The sequence below is a fragment of the Salmo salar genome, chromosome ssa09 (genome assembly GCF_905237065.1).
Source record: "Salmo salar chromosome ssa09, Ssal_v3.1, whole genome shotgun sequence".
In the NCBI taxonomy this organism is placed as follows: domain Eukaryota; kingdom Metazoa; phylum Chordata; class Actinopteri; order Salmoniformes; family Salmonidae; genus Salmo; species Salmo salar.
The window spans coordinates 4,112,821-4,128,532 of NC_059450.1; the positions used below are offsets into that span (position 1 = coordinate 4,112,821).

Sequence of the window (15,712 nt, forward strand, 5' to 3'; positions counted from 1 at the left end):
GGTCAGGAAGGAGACACGTTCTGTCTCCTAGAGATGAACGTACTTTGGTGCAAAAAGTGCAAATCAATCCCAGAACAACAGCAAAGGACCTTGTGAAGATGCTGGAGGAAACAGGTACAAAATTATTTTTATCCACAGTAAAACGAGTCCTATATCGACATAACCTGAAAGCCAGACTACGGTTTGCAACTGCACATGGGGATAAAATATCGTACTTTTTGGAGAAATGTCCTCTGTTCTGATGAAACAAAAATAGAACTGTTTGGCCATGATGACCATCGTTATGTTTGGAGGAAAAAGGGGGAGGCTTGCAAGCCGAAGATCACCATCCCAACCGTGAAACACAGGGGTGGCAGCATCATGTTGTGTGGGTGCTTTACTGCAGGGGGGACTGGTGCACTTCACAAAATAGATGGCATCATGAGGTAGGACAATTATGTGGATATATTGAAGCAACATCTCAAGACATCAGTCAGGAAGTTAAAGCTTAGTCGCATATGGGTCTTCCAAATGGACAGTGACCCCAAGCATATTTCCAAAGTTGTGGCAAAATGGACAACAAAGTCAAGGTTTTGGAATGGCCATCACAAAGCCCTGACCTCAATCCTAAAGAACATTTGTGGGCAGAATTGAAAAAGCATGTGCGAGCAAGGAGGCCTACTAACCAGACTCAGTTACACCAGCTTTGTGATGAAAGAAATAAAAGCTGAAATAAATCATTCTCTACTATTATTCTGACATTTCACATTATTAAAATAAAGTGGTGATCCTAACTGACCTAAAACAGGACATTTTTACTGGGATTAAATGTCAGAAATTGTAAAAAACTGAGTTTTAATTGTATTTGGCTAAGGTGTATGAAAATTTCTGACTTCAACTGTATCTCTGTAGAACTGTGATCCACTGTAACCTGATTCTCACAGGCCAGTAATGACAATACTGCAGGTAATTTGATATGCCACACCTGTCAGGTGGCTGGATTATCTTGACAAATTATTAAATGCTCACTAACTGGGATGTAAACAAATGTATGCCCAAAAAGAGAGAAACAAGCCTTTTGTGCGTATGGACATTTTCTGGGATATTTTTTTTTCAGCTCATGAAACATGGGACCTGCGCTTTATGTGTTGCATTTATGTTTTTTTCAGTGTAATAATCAGCTGTTGGCCTCCTGAGTGGCGTAGTGGTCTAAGGCACTGCATTGAAGTTGCTAGCTGTGCCACTAGAGATCCTGGTTCAAGTCCAGGCTTTGTCGCAGCCGGCCACGACTGGGAGACCCATGCGGCGCACAATTGGCCCAGCTTCGTCCGGGTTAGGGGAGGGTTTGGTCCGGGCAGGGATGTCCTTGTCCCATTGCTCTCTAGCGACTCCTGTGGCGGGCCGGGTGCAGTGCACGCCGACACGGTCGCCAGGTGTACGGTGTTTCCTCCAACACATTAGTGTGGCTGGCTTCCGGGTTAAGCGGGCATTGTGTCAAGAAGCAGTGCGGCTGAGTTGGGTCGTGTTTCGGAGGACACATGGCTCTCGACCTTCGTACGGGAGTTGCGCCGACAAGACAAGACTAACTACCAATTGGATTCCATGAAATTAGGGAGAAAAAGGGGTTAAAGTAAAAAATAAAATAATCAGCTGCTCTGGGAAAGTTCTTGAAACATCAGGTGAATGTTTTTTACAAACATTCTATATTCATCACCACGACTGGACAGTTTTTTTTGTGTTATGAGAACATTTGCTCTGAGAACCTTCATAGAACCAATTTTGGTTAGCTGGGAGGGCTGCTTAGATATTCACACAAGCATGAAGGGTGTCTACACGGCCCGACACCTGACCATATTTCATACTGTAGCATCTACTCACGGTGAGGGAGAGAGAAGGGAGGGAGAGAGAAAGAGATCAAAGTGAGGAACAGTGTTAGTGTAGAGAGAGAGATTTGCTATTTGACTCCTGCTGGGTGGAATAATATTCAAATATTATGCTCCTCAATATTTGACTTATCATGTCTAGCATGTTGGGCTAGTGTGACCAGTGCAGTTAAAGCTAGAACTACTGTAGTTGCTCCTGCTCAACAACTGTAATTTAAAATGTTTAGATTAATTTTAAGTGCCTAAACAACATCTTATTAGCAATTGGGTCATTGTAAATGTATAAGCAAAACTAAAAACTACTTTGAAAAAGCAATTCACAACGCAACCGGTGGAGAGCATTTTGTGACTAGAGACCCGGTTGGTTACCAGGTTAACAAAGTGAATTAAAAATGCAGTTGTCTTTGCACTGCAAGAATGGACTAAATTATGAAATGCTATAATTGTGAAACAAAAGGAGACTTACAATAACAGGGTATTTATTAAAACATGCTTTCAAACATGTAGAAAGAATATGCATTTGTATGTCCTGGTTACTGATTTGGTTTGAATATTCCCTAGGTATGATGTGACTGGGACTCATGCACAGTACATACTGTAAATTAACAGTTATGATGGACACAGATAGAGCAAATTGCCTGTAAACCTGCTTACTAACATAATGCTATTGCAAATAGTAACCAACTGCACATGGTTCCTCTCATATTGGTAGTCCTACTGTGTCTTTATTTTACTGAATAAAGGGCTGAGTGTGATGAACTTTAGACCACTGATGAAAGTATGTAATTTAATTATCTGTGCCATCTTTATCTGTAAGGTCTTTTGTCATTACTTGGACGAAATTATCTTACCATGCTCTTCCCTTCTCTCCTCTGTCTTTCGTAGGTCCCTGCATATGATCTACCATGGAGAAAGTGCTCAGCAGCCTCCTGCTTCTGGGAACCGCAGTGATGATGGCCCACGCATGCCCCAAGTACTGTGTCTGTCAGAACCTGTCTGAGTCCCTGGGTACCCTCTGCCCATCCAAAGGCCTGCTCTTCGTGCCTCTGGACATAGACCGGCGGACCGTAGAGCTCCGCCTGGGCGGCAACTTCATCCTCAAGGTCACACCGCAGGACTTTGCCAACATGACGGGCCTGGTGGACCTCACCTTGTCCCGCAACACCATCAGTGCCATCCTGCCTTTCTCCTTCCTCGACCTGGAGACCCTGCGCTCCCTGCACCTGGACAGCAACCGCCTGACCGAGCTTGGACCGGACGACCTGCGTGGCCTTGTCAACCTGCAGCACCTCATCCTCAACAACAACCAGCTCAACTGCATCTCCAAGGTGGCTTTTGACGATCTGATGCTGACACTGGAAGACCTGGACCTGTCCTACAACAACTTGCAGGGTGTACCTTGGGAGTCCATCTGCAAGATGGTCAACCTCCACCAGTTGAGTCTTGATCATAACCTCATCTCGCACATTGCAGAGGGGACATTTACGGACCTGGACAAGCTGGCGCGCCTGGACCTCACGTCCAACCGGCTCCAGAAGCTCCCGCCAGACCCCATCTTCTCCCGTTCCCAGACTAACTTAATACTGACCACTCCCTATGCCCCTCAGCTTTCCCTGAGCTTTGGGGGAAACCCCCTGCATTGCAACTGTGAAGTGCTTTGGCTCCGGAGGCTGGACCGAGAGGACGATATGGAGACCTGCGCTTCCCCTCCCAGTCTAAAGGGACACTACTTTTGGTACGTGCGGGAAGAAGAGTTTGTCTGTGAACCACCCCTGATCACCCAACACACGCACAAGTTGTTAGTCCTGGAGGGCCAAACAGCTAGCCTGCGCTGCAAAGCTATCGGTGACCCAATGCCGATCATACACTGGGTCGCCCCAGACGACCGTATGATTAGCAATTCGTCCCGAGCGACTGTGTACGATAATGGCACCCTGGATATTACCATCACCACGTCCAAGGATTACGGCACCTTCACTTGCATCGCAGCCAACGCAGCAGGGGAATCAACCGCCTCTATAGAACTGTCCATCATTCAACTGCCACACCTCAGCAATGGTACCAACCACACCGCACAGCCCAAGTCCCGGCTCTCGGACATCACCAGCTCTACCAAGACCAGTAAGGGGGAGTCCAAGCCTGTACCGGAAAAGATGGTATCTGTATCGGAGGTGTCTGCATCCTCTGCTCTGGTCAAGTGGACTGTTAGCAAAACAGCACCCAAGGTCAAGATGTACCAGCTCCAGTACAACTGCTCCGAAGATGAAGTCCTGATTTACAGGTAAATAACATTGTGTGACTTTGTTTTTATAAAAATAAAAAAAGGTTTTTTTTTCTATACTTGAGGGTTTGATGAGAGATGGTTGCAAGATCACAATACAGTTTAACAAGTCCCTAGGGTCCCCATTTATCTTTAGAACTTTAGAACGCTTCAGTTGTACGTAACCAGTCTGTCGCCAATTAATTGCTAAATACATCCGACATGTAGCCTACTGCTCTTATGTGTTATCCGAAGAGTATTGATAGCATGTCCTCTTGACACTTTCCTCAATGTTTGCTTTTGATAAGCCAATGCAGACAAGAGATTCTTCAGAGAATAACAATACCTACGCCTGCAATTAACAAGCACTGAGCCAGGCACTTCAACTCAAATTTTTTATCAAGTGAAACCAGCCACAAAAATTATCCAACTTTTTAATCGTTTATTCCTGCAATCCTAACAAAGAGTATTTTTTTAAATGTTCTTTCAACTATTTATCTCAATCCCAATGCCCTAGACAGTTAGGAATACATATAATATTTTTGGGAAATAAATCTGTAGGCTCCCTGCCATCCAAAAATGTAGCTTAAAAAAATAACCACTTGCTTTAGTGATGGAAGATGTCCAAACAACCACAAATGTTCCCACTACAACAAATTAACAGAAAACACACAAAGAAGACTTAGTATAATGATAATTAGCCTGGCAATACAACACTTTACATTTAGGTTGCCTGTGTAGTAACATTGTAATTACACTAGTAACAGCATGTTCAAACCTAATAGCATTAGAATTGCATTAGGAACAGTTACCCCGCCCTGTATTTGACTCCATTGCTATAAGAAGGAAAGGGAAAGACATTGGCAGATCTAGACTAGCAGTCCTGGGAATAAACCATATATCTCCCCTGCCTCACAAGAGCGTGATGTGGTTAAGAATGCTGAGGGACTGTCCCTGGATATTTACTACCCTTACTTTGTTAATAAAATAATTGTGCAGGAATTGGAAAAGCGGGCCACCGGGCTGTTGCTGAATGCAGTTACAGTAAGTTATGTGTTCGATCGTAAACCTTAGTAAACACATGAAATTGAATACCAATGAACCCCCTTAGCAATACTTTACCTTTTAATGGCCGACGTGCCATAGTCCTTTGAGATTTACCTCTTATGCAAGTCCCGGATTCTGAATTGTTTAATAACCGAGAGTGGACACTATGGAGATCTGCTGTTGCTTATTGGTTTACTGGGGGAATGCGATATTGAAATCATGCTCAGAGTTGGGTTGAGATATTATTTTGCTCGAAGGACTGAATAGAACTCATCACCTCTTAAACATAACCTATTATTGTATTCTTATCTGATTTGCTCACCAGGCACATTCAGTGCTAGTTTTTTCAACCTGCTCCTTTACAGACCAAGAAGTAATATAATTTCCTCAATATAGCTACAGCTTTTCTATGTCCAATGAATGTGGCGGACGGGTGACTCAACCGTTTTCCACCCACCCACAGTTTATATGAATGCATTCTTATCCCAGCATTTCTACAAATGTGTTTAAATAGACTGGCGCTGAACATATTGCAGTTCCAAGTTATGAATGCTGTATACAGTGCCTTCAGAAAGTGTTCATACCCCTTGACTTATTCCACATTTTCTTTTGTTACAGCCTAAATTCAAAATGGATTACATTTATTTTTTTCTCACCCATCTACACTACCGTTCAAAAGTTTGGGGTCACTTAGAAATCCTTGTTTTTGAAAGAAAAGCACATTTTTTGTCCATTAAAATAACATCAAATTGATCAGCAATACAGTGTAGACATTGTTAATGTTGTAAATGACTATTGTAGCTAGAAATGGCAGAATCTTTATGGAATATCTACATAGGCATACAGAGGCCCCTTATCAGCACCCATCACTCCTGTGTTCCAATGGCACATTGTGTTAGCTAATCCAAGTTTATCATTTTAAAAGGCTAATTGATCATTAGTAAATCATTTTGCAATTATGTTAGCACAGCTGAAAACTGCTGTTCTGCAATAAAACTGGCCTTAGACAAGTTGAGTTTCTGGAGCACCAGCATTTGTGGGTTCGATGACATGCTCAAAATGGCCAAAAAACAAAGAACTTTCTTCTGAAACTCTTCTTGTTCTGAAAAATTAAGGCTATTCCATGCAAGAAATTGCCAAGAAACTGAAGATCTCATACAACGCTGTCTCATACAACGCTGACTCTAACCAGAACCAGATCTGTGCCTCGACACAATCCTGTCTCGGATCTCTACGGATAATTCCTTAGACCTGATTGCTTGGTTTTTGCTCTGACATGCTCTGTCAACTATGGGACCTTAGATAGGCCGTCATTGTAAATAAGAATTTGTTCTTAACCGACTTGCCTAGTTATATATATATATATATAGACAGGTAAGTGCCTTTCCAAATCATGTTCAATCAATTGAATTTACCACAGGTGGACTCCAATCAAGTTGTAGAAACATCTCAAGGAGAATCAATGGAAACAGGATGCACCTGAGCTCAATTTCGAGTCTCATAGTAAAGGGTTTGAATACTTATGTAAATTAGGTATCTGTTTTAATTTTTTTATACATTTGCAAACATTTCTAAAAACCTGTTTTCGCTTTGTCATTATGGGGTATTGTGTGTAGATGGATGAGGAAAACATTTAATGTTATCCATTTTAGAATAAAGCTGTAACGTAACAAAATGTGGAAAAGGTCAAGGGGTTTGAATACTTTCTGAATGCACTGTATATACGAGGGGTATCGGTACAGAGTCAATGTGCAGGGGTACGGGTTAGTCAAGGTAATTGGGGTAATATATACATGTAGGTAAGGGTAAAGTGACTATGCAGAGATAATAAACAGAGATGAGCAGCAGCGTACAGTTGAAGTTGGAAGTTTACATACACCTTAGCCAAATACATTTATACTCAGTTTTTCACAATTCCTGACATTTAATCCTAGTAAAAAGTCCCAGTCTTAGGTCAGTTAGGATCACCACTTTCTTTAAGAATGTAAAATGTCAGAATAATAGTAGAGAGAATGATTTATTTCAGCTTTTATTTCTTTCATCACATTCCCAGTGGGTCAGAAGTTTACATATACTCAACTAGTATTTGGTAGCATTGCCTTTAAATTGTTTAACTTGGGTCAAATGTTTCGGGTAGCCTTCCACAAGCTTCCCACAATAAATTGGGTGAATTTTGGCCCATTCTTCCTGACAGAGCTGGTGTAACTGAGTCAGGTTTGTAGGCCTCCTTGCTCGCACACGCTTTTTCAGTTCCGCCCACACATTTTCTATGTGGCTCAGTTGGTAGAGCATGGTGTTTGCAACGCCAGGGTTGTGGGTTTGATTCCCACGGGGGACCAGTACGGAGATTTAAAAAAAAAAAATGATATCGTTTAGTACCTTGAGCGTGGCTGATGTGCACCCGTGACCGGCTCGGAAACCGGATTGCACAGCGGAGAAGGTACGGTGGGATTCGAAATGGTCAGTGATCTGTTTATTAACTTGGCTTTCGAAGGCTTTAGATAGGCAGGGCAGGATGGAAATAGGTCTGTAACAGTTTGGATCTAGGGTGTCACCCCCTTTGAAGAGGGGGATGACCGCGGCAGCTTTCCAATCTTTAGGGATCTCGGATGATACGAAAGAGAGGTTGAACAGGCTGGTAATAGGGGTTGCAACAATGGCGGCGGATAGTTTTAGAAAGAGAGGGTCCAGATTGTCTAGCCCAGCTGATTTGTACGGGTCCAGGTTTTGCAGCTCTTTCAGAACATCTGCTATCTGGATTTGGGTGAAGGAGAAGCTGGGGAGGCTTGGGCGAGTAACTGCGGGGGGGGGCTGTTGGCCGGGGTTGGAGTATCCAGGAGGACGGCATGGCCAGCTGTTGAGAAATGCTTATTGGGCGGTTGCTCAGTTAAGCTTCTCTAGTGTCCGTCGAGTTATTTACTCTGAAAATAAGAACCAAACAGTGTGAATGAATGTGAATGTATGTTTGTGAGTGTGTGTGTGTGTGGCGTCAATATTTGTGTGTGTGTTTTGTGTGTGTGGTGTGTGTGTGTGTGGGAGTGTTTGGTTGAGCCCACTGAGTGTATATCAAGCCTGTGCAAGAGAGTTATATAAATAATAATAAAATAAGGGGGTCAATGTAAATAGCCCAGGTAGCCATTTGATTAACTGTTCAGCAATCTTATGGCTTGAGGGTATTTGTTGTTAAGAGCCTTTTGGTTCTAGACTTGGCTCTCCGGTACCGCTTTCCATGCAGTACCAACGGGAACAGTCTATGACTTGGGTGGCTGGAGTCTTCGACAATTTTTTGGGACCCTCTGACACTGCCTTGTATAGAAGTCCTGGATGGCAGAAAGATCGGCCCCAGTGATGTACTGGGACGTATGCACTACCCTCTGTAGAGCCTTATGGTCGGATGCTGAGCAAATCAAATACAATTTTATTGGTCACATGCACGTGATTAGCAGAGTGTAGTGAAATGCTTGTGCTTCTAGCTCCGACAGTGCAGTAGTATCTAACAAGTAATATCTAACAAATAACACACCATACAGTGCCTTGCAAAAGTATTCACCACCTTTGGCGTTTTTCCTATTTTGTTTCATTACAACCTGTAATTTAAATTGATTTTTATTTGGATTTCATGTAATGGACATACACAACATAGTTTCTGACTTCATGTCACTTTCCGATGACCAGTGTTTTCAAAAATACCTTTTAGGTGATTCCAGTATGACATTGTGCCTACCAGTGTAGTGTTATCACCAGTAACATGCTTCTAGGAACCGCATCATCTGAGCCACAACTGTTATAGTGAAAATGACTTTATTTTCCAATGCACATGAGCCCTCAGCATGTGGTGTAGGGCGCTCATCTCTACGGTTTTCATCGGATGCCAATTTTCTTCCTCTCTCAGCTAATAATCCCATAGAGGAAAAAATACACAGCCAAATAGACAAGACCCCATGCTTAATTACGCGGTGTGTCGGTCTGTCTCAGGAGGTACCCCCGCTCAAACAAGCAGCCCACACAATGTTATTATATTAATGGGTGCCTTTTGTAGCATGAGCCATTTAGCCATTTCCGGTACAACAGAAAAATGTCAAAAAATTAAAAAACGTATAACGCGGAAACCAAATGTCCTAGAGACTTTATTTGATGACTTCCCGGAAGACCGGGCCCTTGGAGAGGCCGCCGGCCTATTTAACACCCGCAGACGTCTAGTAAGGGACCGTACATTTGCAATATGGAGATCCTCATCAATCATACGGGAAATGCCACTCGCGTCCCTTATGTAGGCCATTCCACTGCCAATGTTTGTCTATGGAGATTGCATGGCAGTGTGCTCAAATTAATACACCTGTCAGCAACGGAAATAGCCGAATTCACTAATTTGAAGGGGTGTCCACATACTTTTGTGTATACAGTGCATTCAGAAAGTATTCAGACTCCTTCCCTTTTTCCACATTTTGTTACAATACAGCCTTATTCAAAAATTGATTAAATATGTTACGCCCTGACCTTAGAGAGACGTTTCATTTCCTCTAGTTTGGTTAGGTCAGGGTGTGATGTAGGGTGGGCAATCTAGTTTTTGTATTTCTTTGTGTTTGACCGAGTATGGTTCCTAATCAGAGGCAGCTCTCTATCATTGTCTCTGATTGGGAATCATACTTAGGCAGCCCTTTTTCCCTCCTTCAGTTGTGGGATCTTGTTTTTGTGCAGCTCAGAGTAAGCCTGCAGAACGTGACGTTCGTTTTCCTTTTTTTGTTGAGTGTTCTGAGATAAAATTAATCATGAGCACTTACCACGCTGCACCTTGGTCTCCTCCTTACGAACGACGTCACAAAATAAATAAAACATCCTCATCAATCTACACACTATACCCCATAATGACAATGTGAAAACAGGTTTTTGAAATGTTTGCAAATGTATAAAAAATTTAAAACAGAAATACATTATTTACCTAAGTATTTTGGGCTCATGAGTGGCGCAGCGTTCTAAGGCACTGCATCTCACTGCTAGAGGCATCATTACAGACACTCTGGTTCGAATTCAGGCTGTATCACAACCGGCTGTGATCTTGAGTCCCTTACGGCGGCGCACAATTGGCCCAGTGTCGTCCGGGATTGGCCGTTGAAGGCAGTCATTATAAATAAGAATTTGTTCTCAACTGACTTGCCTAGTTAAATAATGGACCCGCTGGTCACTCTGATAGGGCTCCAGAGTTCCTCTGTGGAGATGGGAGAACCTTCCAGAAGGACAACCATCTCTGCAGCACTCCACTAATCAGGCCTTTATGGTAGAGAGGCCAGACGGAAGCCACTCCTCAGTAAAAGTCACATGACAGCCCGCTTGGAGTTTGCCAAAAGGCACCTAAAGGACTCTCAGACCATGAGAAATAAGATTCTCTGGTCTGATGAAACCAAGATTGAACTCTTTGGCCTGAATGCCAAGCGTCCAACCTGACAGAGCTTGAGAGAACTCCCCAAATATAGGTGTGCCAAGCTTGAAGCGTCATACCCAAGAAGACTCAAGGCTGTAATTGCTGCCAAAGGTGCTTCAACAAAGTCCTGAGTAAAGGGTCTGAATACTTATGTTAATAGAATATTTAAGCTTTTTATTTCTAATACATTTGCAAAAATTTCTAAAAACTTGTTTTTGCTTTGTCATAAAAAAAATGTAATCTATTTTAGAATAAGGCTGTAACATAACAAAATTTGTAATAAATCAGGGGGTCTGAATACGTTCCAAATGCACTGTATATTTAAAGAATACAATTAGACAGAATACCATCCAGAAAGAGATTTTATCTGGAACAATTGGAACCCCTAGCTTTCCTTTGGCTTTGATACACATTTAGCAAGTCTCGCATAATTACGAATCCAACTGGGGAAGGTTTGGGGAAGACAACGGAGCATCAGTGACCATGGATTGGAACATGTATGGCTAGGCAGTTGCTGATTATATGAGTGTTTTTCCGTCTGCAATACAATGTATTGTAGGTTAGTCGGTTGCTTTTAGTACGACTGCATTTTTCCGTCTGCAATACCATGCAGATATACTGTAGATACAAATGGCTTGTTTGTGAGGTGGTGCGAGTTGATGAATTGCCTGCTGTAATTACAATGGTTTATTCAGCCACCATGTTTCATTACCGATTTCCACACTAGCGTTACATGGTCTTGTCCTTTGGGCATTAGTACAAGGTCAAACCAAATAAAGATTGCTCCACCACGGCTTTCCAATCTCTCCCTAACCTTTGTGATTTAATTAGGAGAGGGAAGTGTATTGATATTGTCAGGCACATTTGAATATCAACATGGCTTTATATATTTTCAGCAAGTGCTTACAAATTAAATCTGACTGTGTGATCCATATTCTAGGAACAGATGTTTTTTGCGGAATGAAAGCTTATATTACAGGCTGTCAACACAACACAAACAGTGATTATTTTTATGGTTTGATTGATTGGTAGTGAATCTGGTGGAATGAACACAGGCATTGACTTTAGTGTTTGGTCTAAAAAGAAGATTTTTTGGGGGGCAGTGAATATTTCTGGGGGAAATAATCAGTTACCGCTTTAATATTGAAGCAACTCTTGAAGCCCCCCCCCACCCCCCAAAAAAAACAAGAAAACAATTGTAATCGAAGCACAAGGACCATTGAATAGTTCACTTTAAAAAGTATGGGCCTTTGCATTTTTAATCACTCATAGTGTGAGTAATCTTTCTAAATGACTCTGTGCATTTAAATAGCTACTTTGCCTCATTTTGACTGTTAAATTGATCTATCGCGGATCAGTAGAATGACTAATTGATATTTACTACTCAAAAGTGCTTTAGCCTCTTCTTGAACTCCCCTTGCAGTGGGACAAATTATGAACGCTGAATTATGCTAATCTAACTCTACACTCTTGTTTCCGTTTTTGTCTTTCCTATATAGGATGATTCCCGTGGCCAGCAAAACCTTCTTAGTCACCAACCTGGTCCAAGACATGCAGTATGACCTATGTGTCCTGGCTATCTGGGACGACACCGCCACCACCCTAACTGCCACCAACGTAGTGGGCTGTGTGCAGTTCATCACCCGTGACAACTACCCGCAGTGCCAGTCCCTCCAAAGCCAGTTCCTGGGCGGCACTATGATCCTGGTGATCGGTGGCATCATTGTGGTCACGCTCCTCATCTTCATCATCATCCTCATGGTTCGGTACAAAGTGTGCAGCAGCCCCCAGTCCAGCAAGCTGCCAGTGGTTAGCAACACGTACTCCCAGACCAACGGTGGGAGTACACAGGTCAAACCTCAGATCACAACCACAGTGGTGGTAATGCGGGATGAGATGGTGGAATTCAAATGTGGCTCGCTCCAGAGCAGCCTCTCCTCGTCTTCATCTGACTCGTTGGACAGTCGCAACACTAGAGGCAGATTAGGAAACGAGGACCAGTACAGTCTTCGAGACATCGAGTTCAGCACACTCCCCAGCACCAGTAATTGGAGGAGGCACAGGGGGCCATCATCAGCCAAGGCTAGGCCCAACTTAGACAACCTTTTAGGGGCCTTTGCCTCACTGGAGCTCCGGAGCTCAGCTACGGCTAGGGACCAAGGGGCATCTTGTTCCTCCACCACCACCTCCAGTGCATTGGTGGCTGTGACCATGGCCCCTCCGTCTGACAAGGAACCCTTGCTGGGCCGAGCCGAGTCCACTACCATGCTGGGGCGTTTTCTAGGCCTGCCCCAGGAAGGGAAGCCCAAGAGGAGCCACTCATTCGACTATGGCCACGTGGGTAGCAGCGGTGGCGCACAGAGCCTCAGCAACTACCCCCGTCACATCAGCAACATCTGGACTAAGAGGAGCCTGTCGGTAAATGGGATGCTACTGCAGTACGACGACAGCGAAGACGGTGAGGGCGAAAAGGCACCATTCGAGAGCTCAGAGTGGGTGATGGAGAGCACTGTTTGAACACGGGTTTATGTCGGATCACGAGGTCAAATGTCAAAAGAGAAACAGACTTTACAGAAAAAAACCAAGGGCCCAAAGAATTATTTGGAATAATACCTCTGGGTCATCCACAGCGCTGTACTGCATGAAGTTCATCCATGTGAATACTATTTATTGTCCTTCTGTCCATGTAATTCTACCGAAACAAACACTCAGGTTGGTTGTTCCTAAGACCGTAGAAATCAATCGACAGGGTTGGCCACGCTCTCAGTTCGCTGGCAGGGAAGACTGTCCTTAACCACATTTGAAAAAATGTATGCATTACGGAACAAAGCCCCTATGGAATTGTGCAGATACAGCATACAGTATATGGAATAATGCCCGAACCCTGGGAATTAATGTGGGAGTATCTTTGAGAAACAGGGGAAATAAAGGCGAGGAATTCAAAGTGGATATCCTGTGTATTTATCTTTCGAGCTCTTTGCCAAGGGGATTTTCCTGAGACTGACAAAGTAGATGTGCATCACAATGCTTTAGACCAGGGCTCTCCAACCCTGTTCCTGGAGAGATACCCTCTGTTGGTTTTCAATCCCACCCCAGTTATAACGAACCTGATTCAGTTTATCAACTAGCTAATTATTAATAAAGTGCACTAGATTAGGGTTGGTTTGAAAACCTACAGGACGGTAGCTCTCCGGGAACAGCGTTGGAGAGCCCTGCTTGAGACTCTCAGCATGAAAATGGGACTTCTTCAGTAGAAGCAATGGGAGAGCAAATGTGTAACAAAATGAATAATTTTTCATGTTTCCTTTTGTTGTTTATATAATTTGTACTATTTATTTTAGAGGTCACCATTGAGTTCCACTTTATGAGTAAAGAAACAAAACAATATAAATGATGGTCAATCAAGAATAATGTACTATATCGTCACCCAGTCCCCTCAGAAAGACAACATTTCATAACAGCCTAGTTTCTATTTTGGCACAAACATAAAGGAAATCTTAGATGTACACTATCTGATAACCCTGGTCATTTATTTCAAAACATCAATGGTTGGTTCATTAGGGGAGTTGTGATAATAAAATATGTGGAGGTTGACTTTCAAACTAGTCACATTTTCTACCTCAGGTTCTAAATTATATGAAATACATACTCTGAATAGAGTGGATTATTTCAGAAATAGTATATCATATGAAAATAATCTTCCTTATTTGTCAATTTCCTGGGGAATCACTCAATACAATTATCAATCAAAATCCCTGTTGGTGTATAGGCCATTGATATGTTTCCCCAGGATGATACACGAGCCATGTGTTACACAGTAGAGACTTATTGGCGACGCTCAACAATTTAAATTAATGTCATCATACTGCTATAATCCAATTAATGAAAAATGTATTTAATACAAAAAGGGAAAGAGAACGATATTCATCTACAAATGTATAAATAATTATACAGTTTATGTCTGAATACACAGAACCATGTTGGTTTGTTTAAGTTAAAATATCAAACGTCTGAATTTATTGTATTCATTTGGAGTTTGGTTTATTTTCTCATTTCATCCTCTAATATTAGTCTATTGTCTCCACGTTACAGTAACAGACTGTGACTGGATATGTATGAAGTTGCATAGGAACGTGATGAATTATAAAATGAGTTTCTATCTGAACTACTGCCTATGTGATCAACTCGTGTGCAGATTCTGATGCCTTTTAATGTTCTCTTTGACTCTCTGCTGCATTACAATATTGTTTTTTTTTCATATTTTTTTATTTGTTACTTCTCTTGGTGTATACTGTTCCGTATATTGACATTTTTTGTACAATAACTATGGGTGAGAATGTAAAAGGGATACTGTGCAGTGGTACTTTTATTTTGTGGTTCAGTAAAAGTGAGAAGGTGCTTTACTGTGGTTTTATAACATGGAATGTGTTTAGTTGGCGCAATGGAAGGTGACGCTGTATAACGGTGCAAATAGAAATCTGGAATAAACCTGTGTCTGTTATAGATATTACAATTCTACATTCAATTTTGCGCGGTCACCTTCCATTTTGCTAATCAACAACAACCCTATAAGTGTGTACATGACGTGAGAAAGTCATGATTCTGACCTGAGGTTGTAGAAAAAAGAAAACAATGAATATGTGTTTAAACATTCTTGCTACAAAAGAAGATAAAATATGAAGAATTCCTATTAACCAAATGGTGTATATTCTTGTGTTTGCATTGCATCCGGTACAGTTTGAGAGTTGTTTTTTCCTCACAAGTCTCATTGAGTCATGCAATGACTTTCCTGGAGCTACATTATATTGTGCCTAAACAATTAACATGGTAAGACATTTTGCTAACATAGCTCTCGATGCTTTTGGCTGGGCAACAAACTGTCAGTTATGTTAGTTGTGAAGGCTAGCAATTTAGCCACAGGGAAATTGTTTGCAAGTAAACATTGTGGTGTGTTCAGTGCTATAACCGTGAAAGTGAAAGTTTTTGTGTGCAAGAGATTGTAGCAATTGCTACATTGAAATGTAGGAAATAATTAATGCATTGCAGATACAGCAGACAACTCCGGTCTATGATTATTGTTGCCCTTATTACATTGGTAACTTATTACTAAACATTAATCTTCAC

The 15,712-nt window shown here is 42.2% G+C and overlaps 1 protein-coding gene across 2 annotated transcripts in view; it reads left to right on the forward strand.

Annotated features, from left to right (window-relative positions):
• The window catches only part of LOC106610601 (leucine-rich repeat and fibronectin type-III domain-containing protein 2), a 227,470-nt gene extending 212,188 nt beyond the window's left edge, over window positions 1-15,282 (forward strand). For both annotated transcript variants that reach the window (XM_014210003.2, XM_014210000.2), the window contains 2 exons: window positions 2,748-4,143; window positions 12,088-15,282. In XM_014210003.2, the coding sequence (XP_014065478.1) occupies window positions 2,768-4,143; window positions 12,088-13,105 (2,394 nt within the window). In that variant the 5' untranslated portion in view covers window positions 2,748-2,767 and the 3' untranslated portion in view covers window positions 13,106-15,282. The remainder of the gene's footprint in view (window positions 1-2,747; window positions 4,144-12,087) is intronic.
• Window positions 15,283-15,712: the final 430 nt, after the last annotated feature.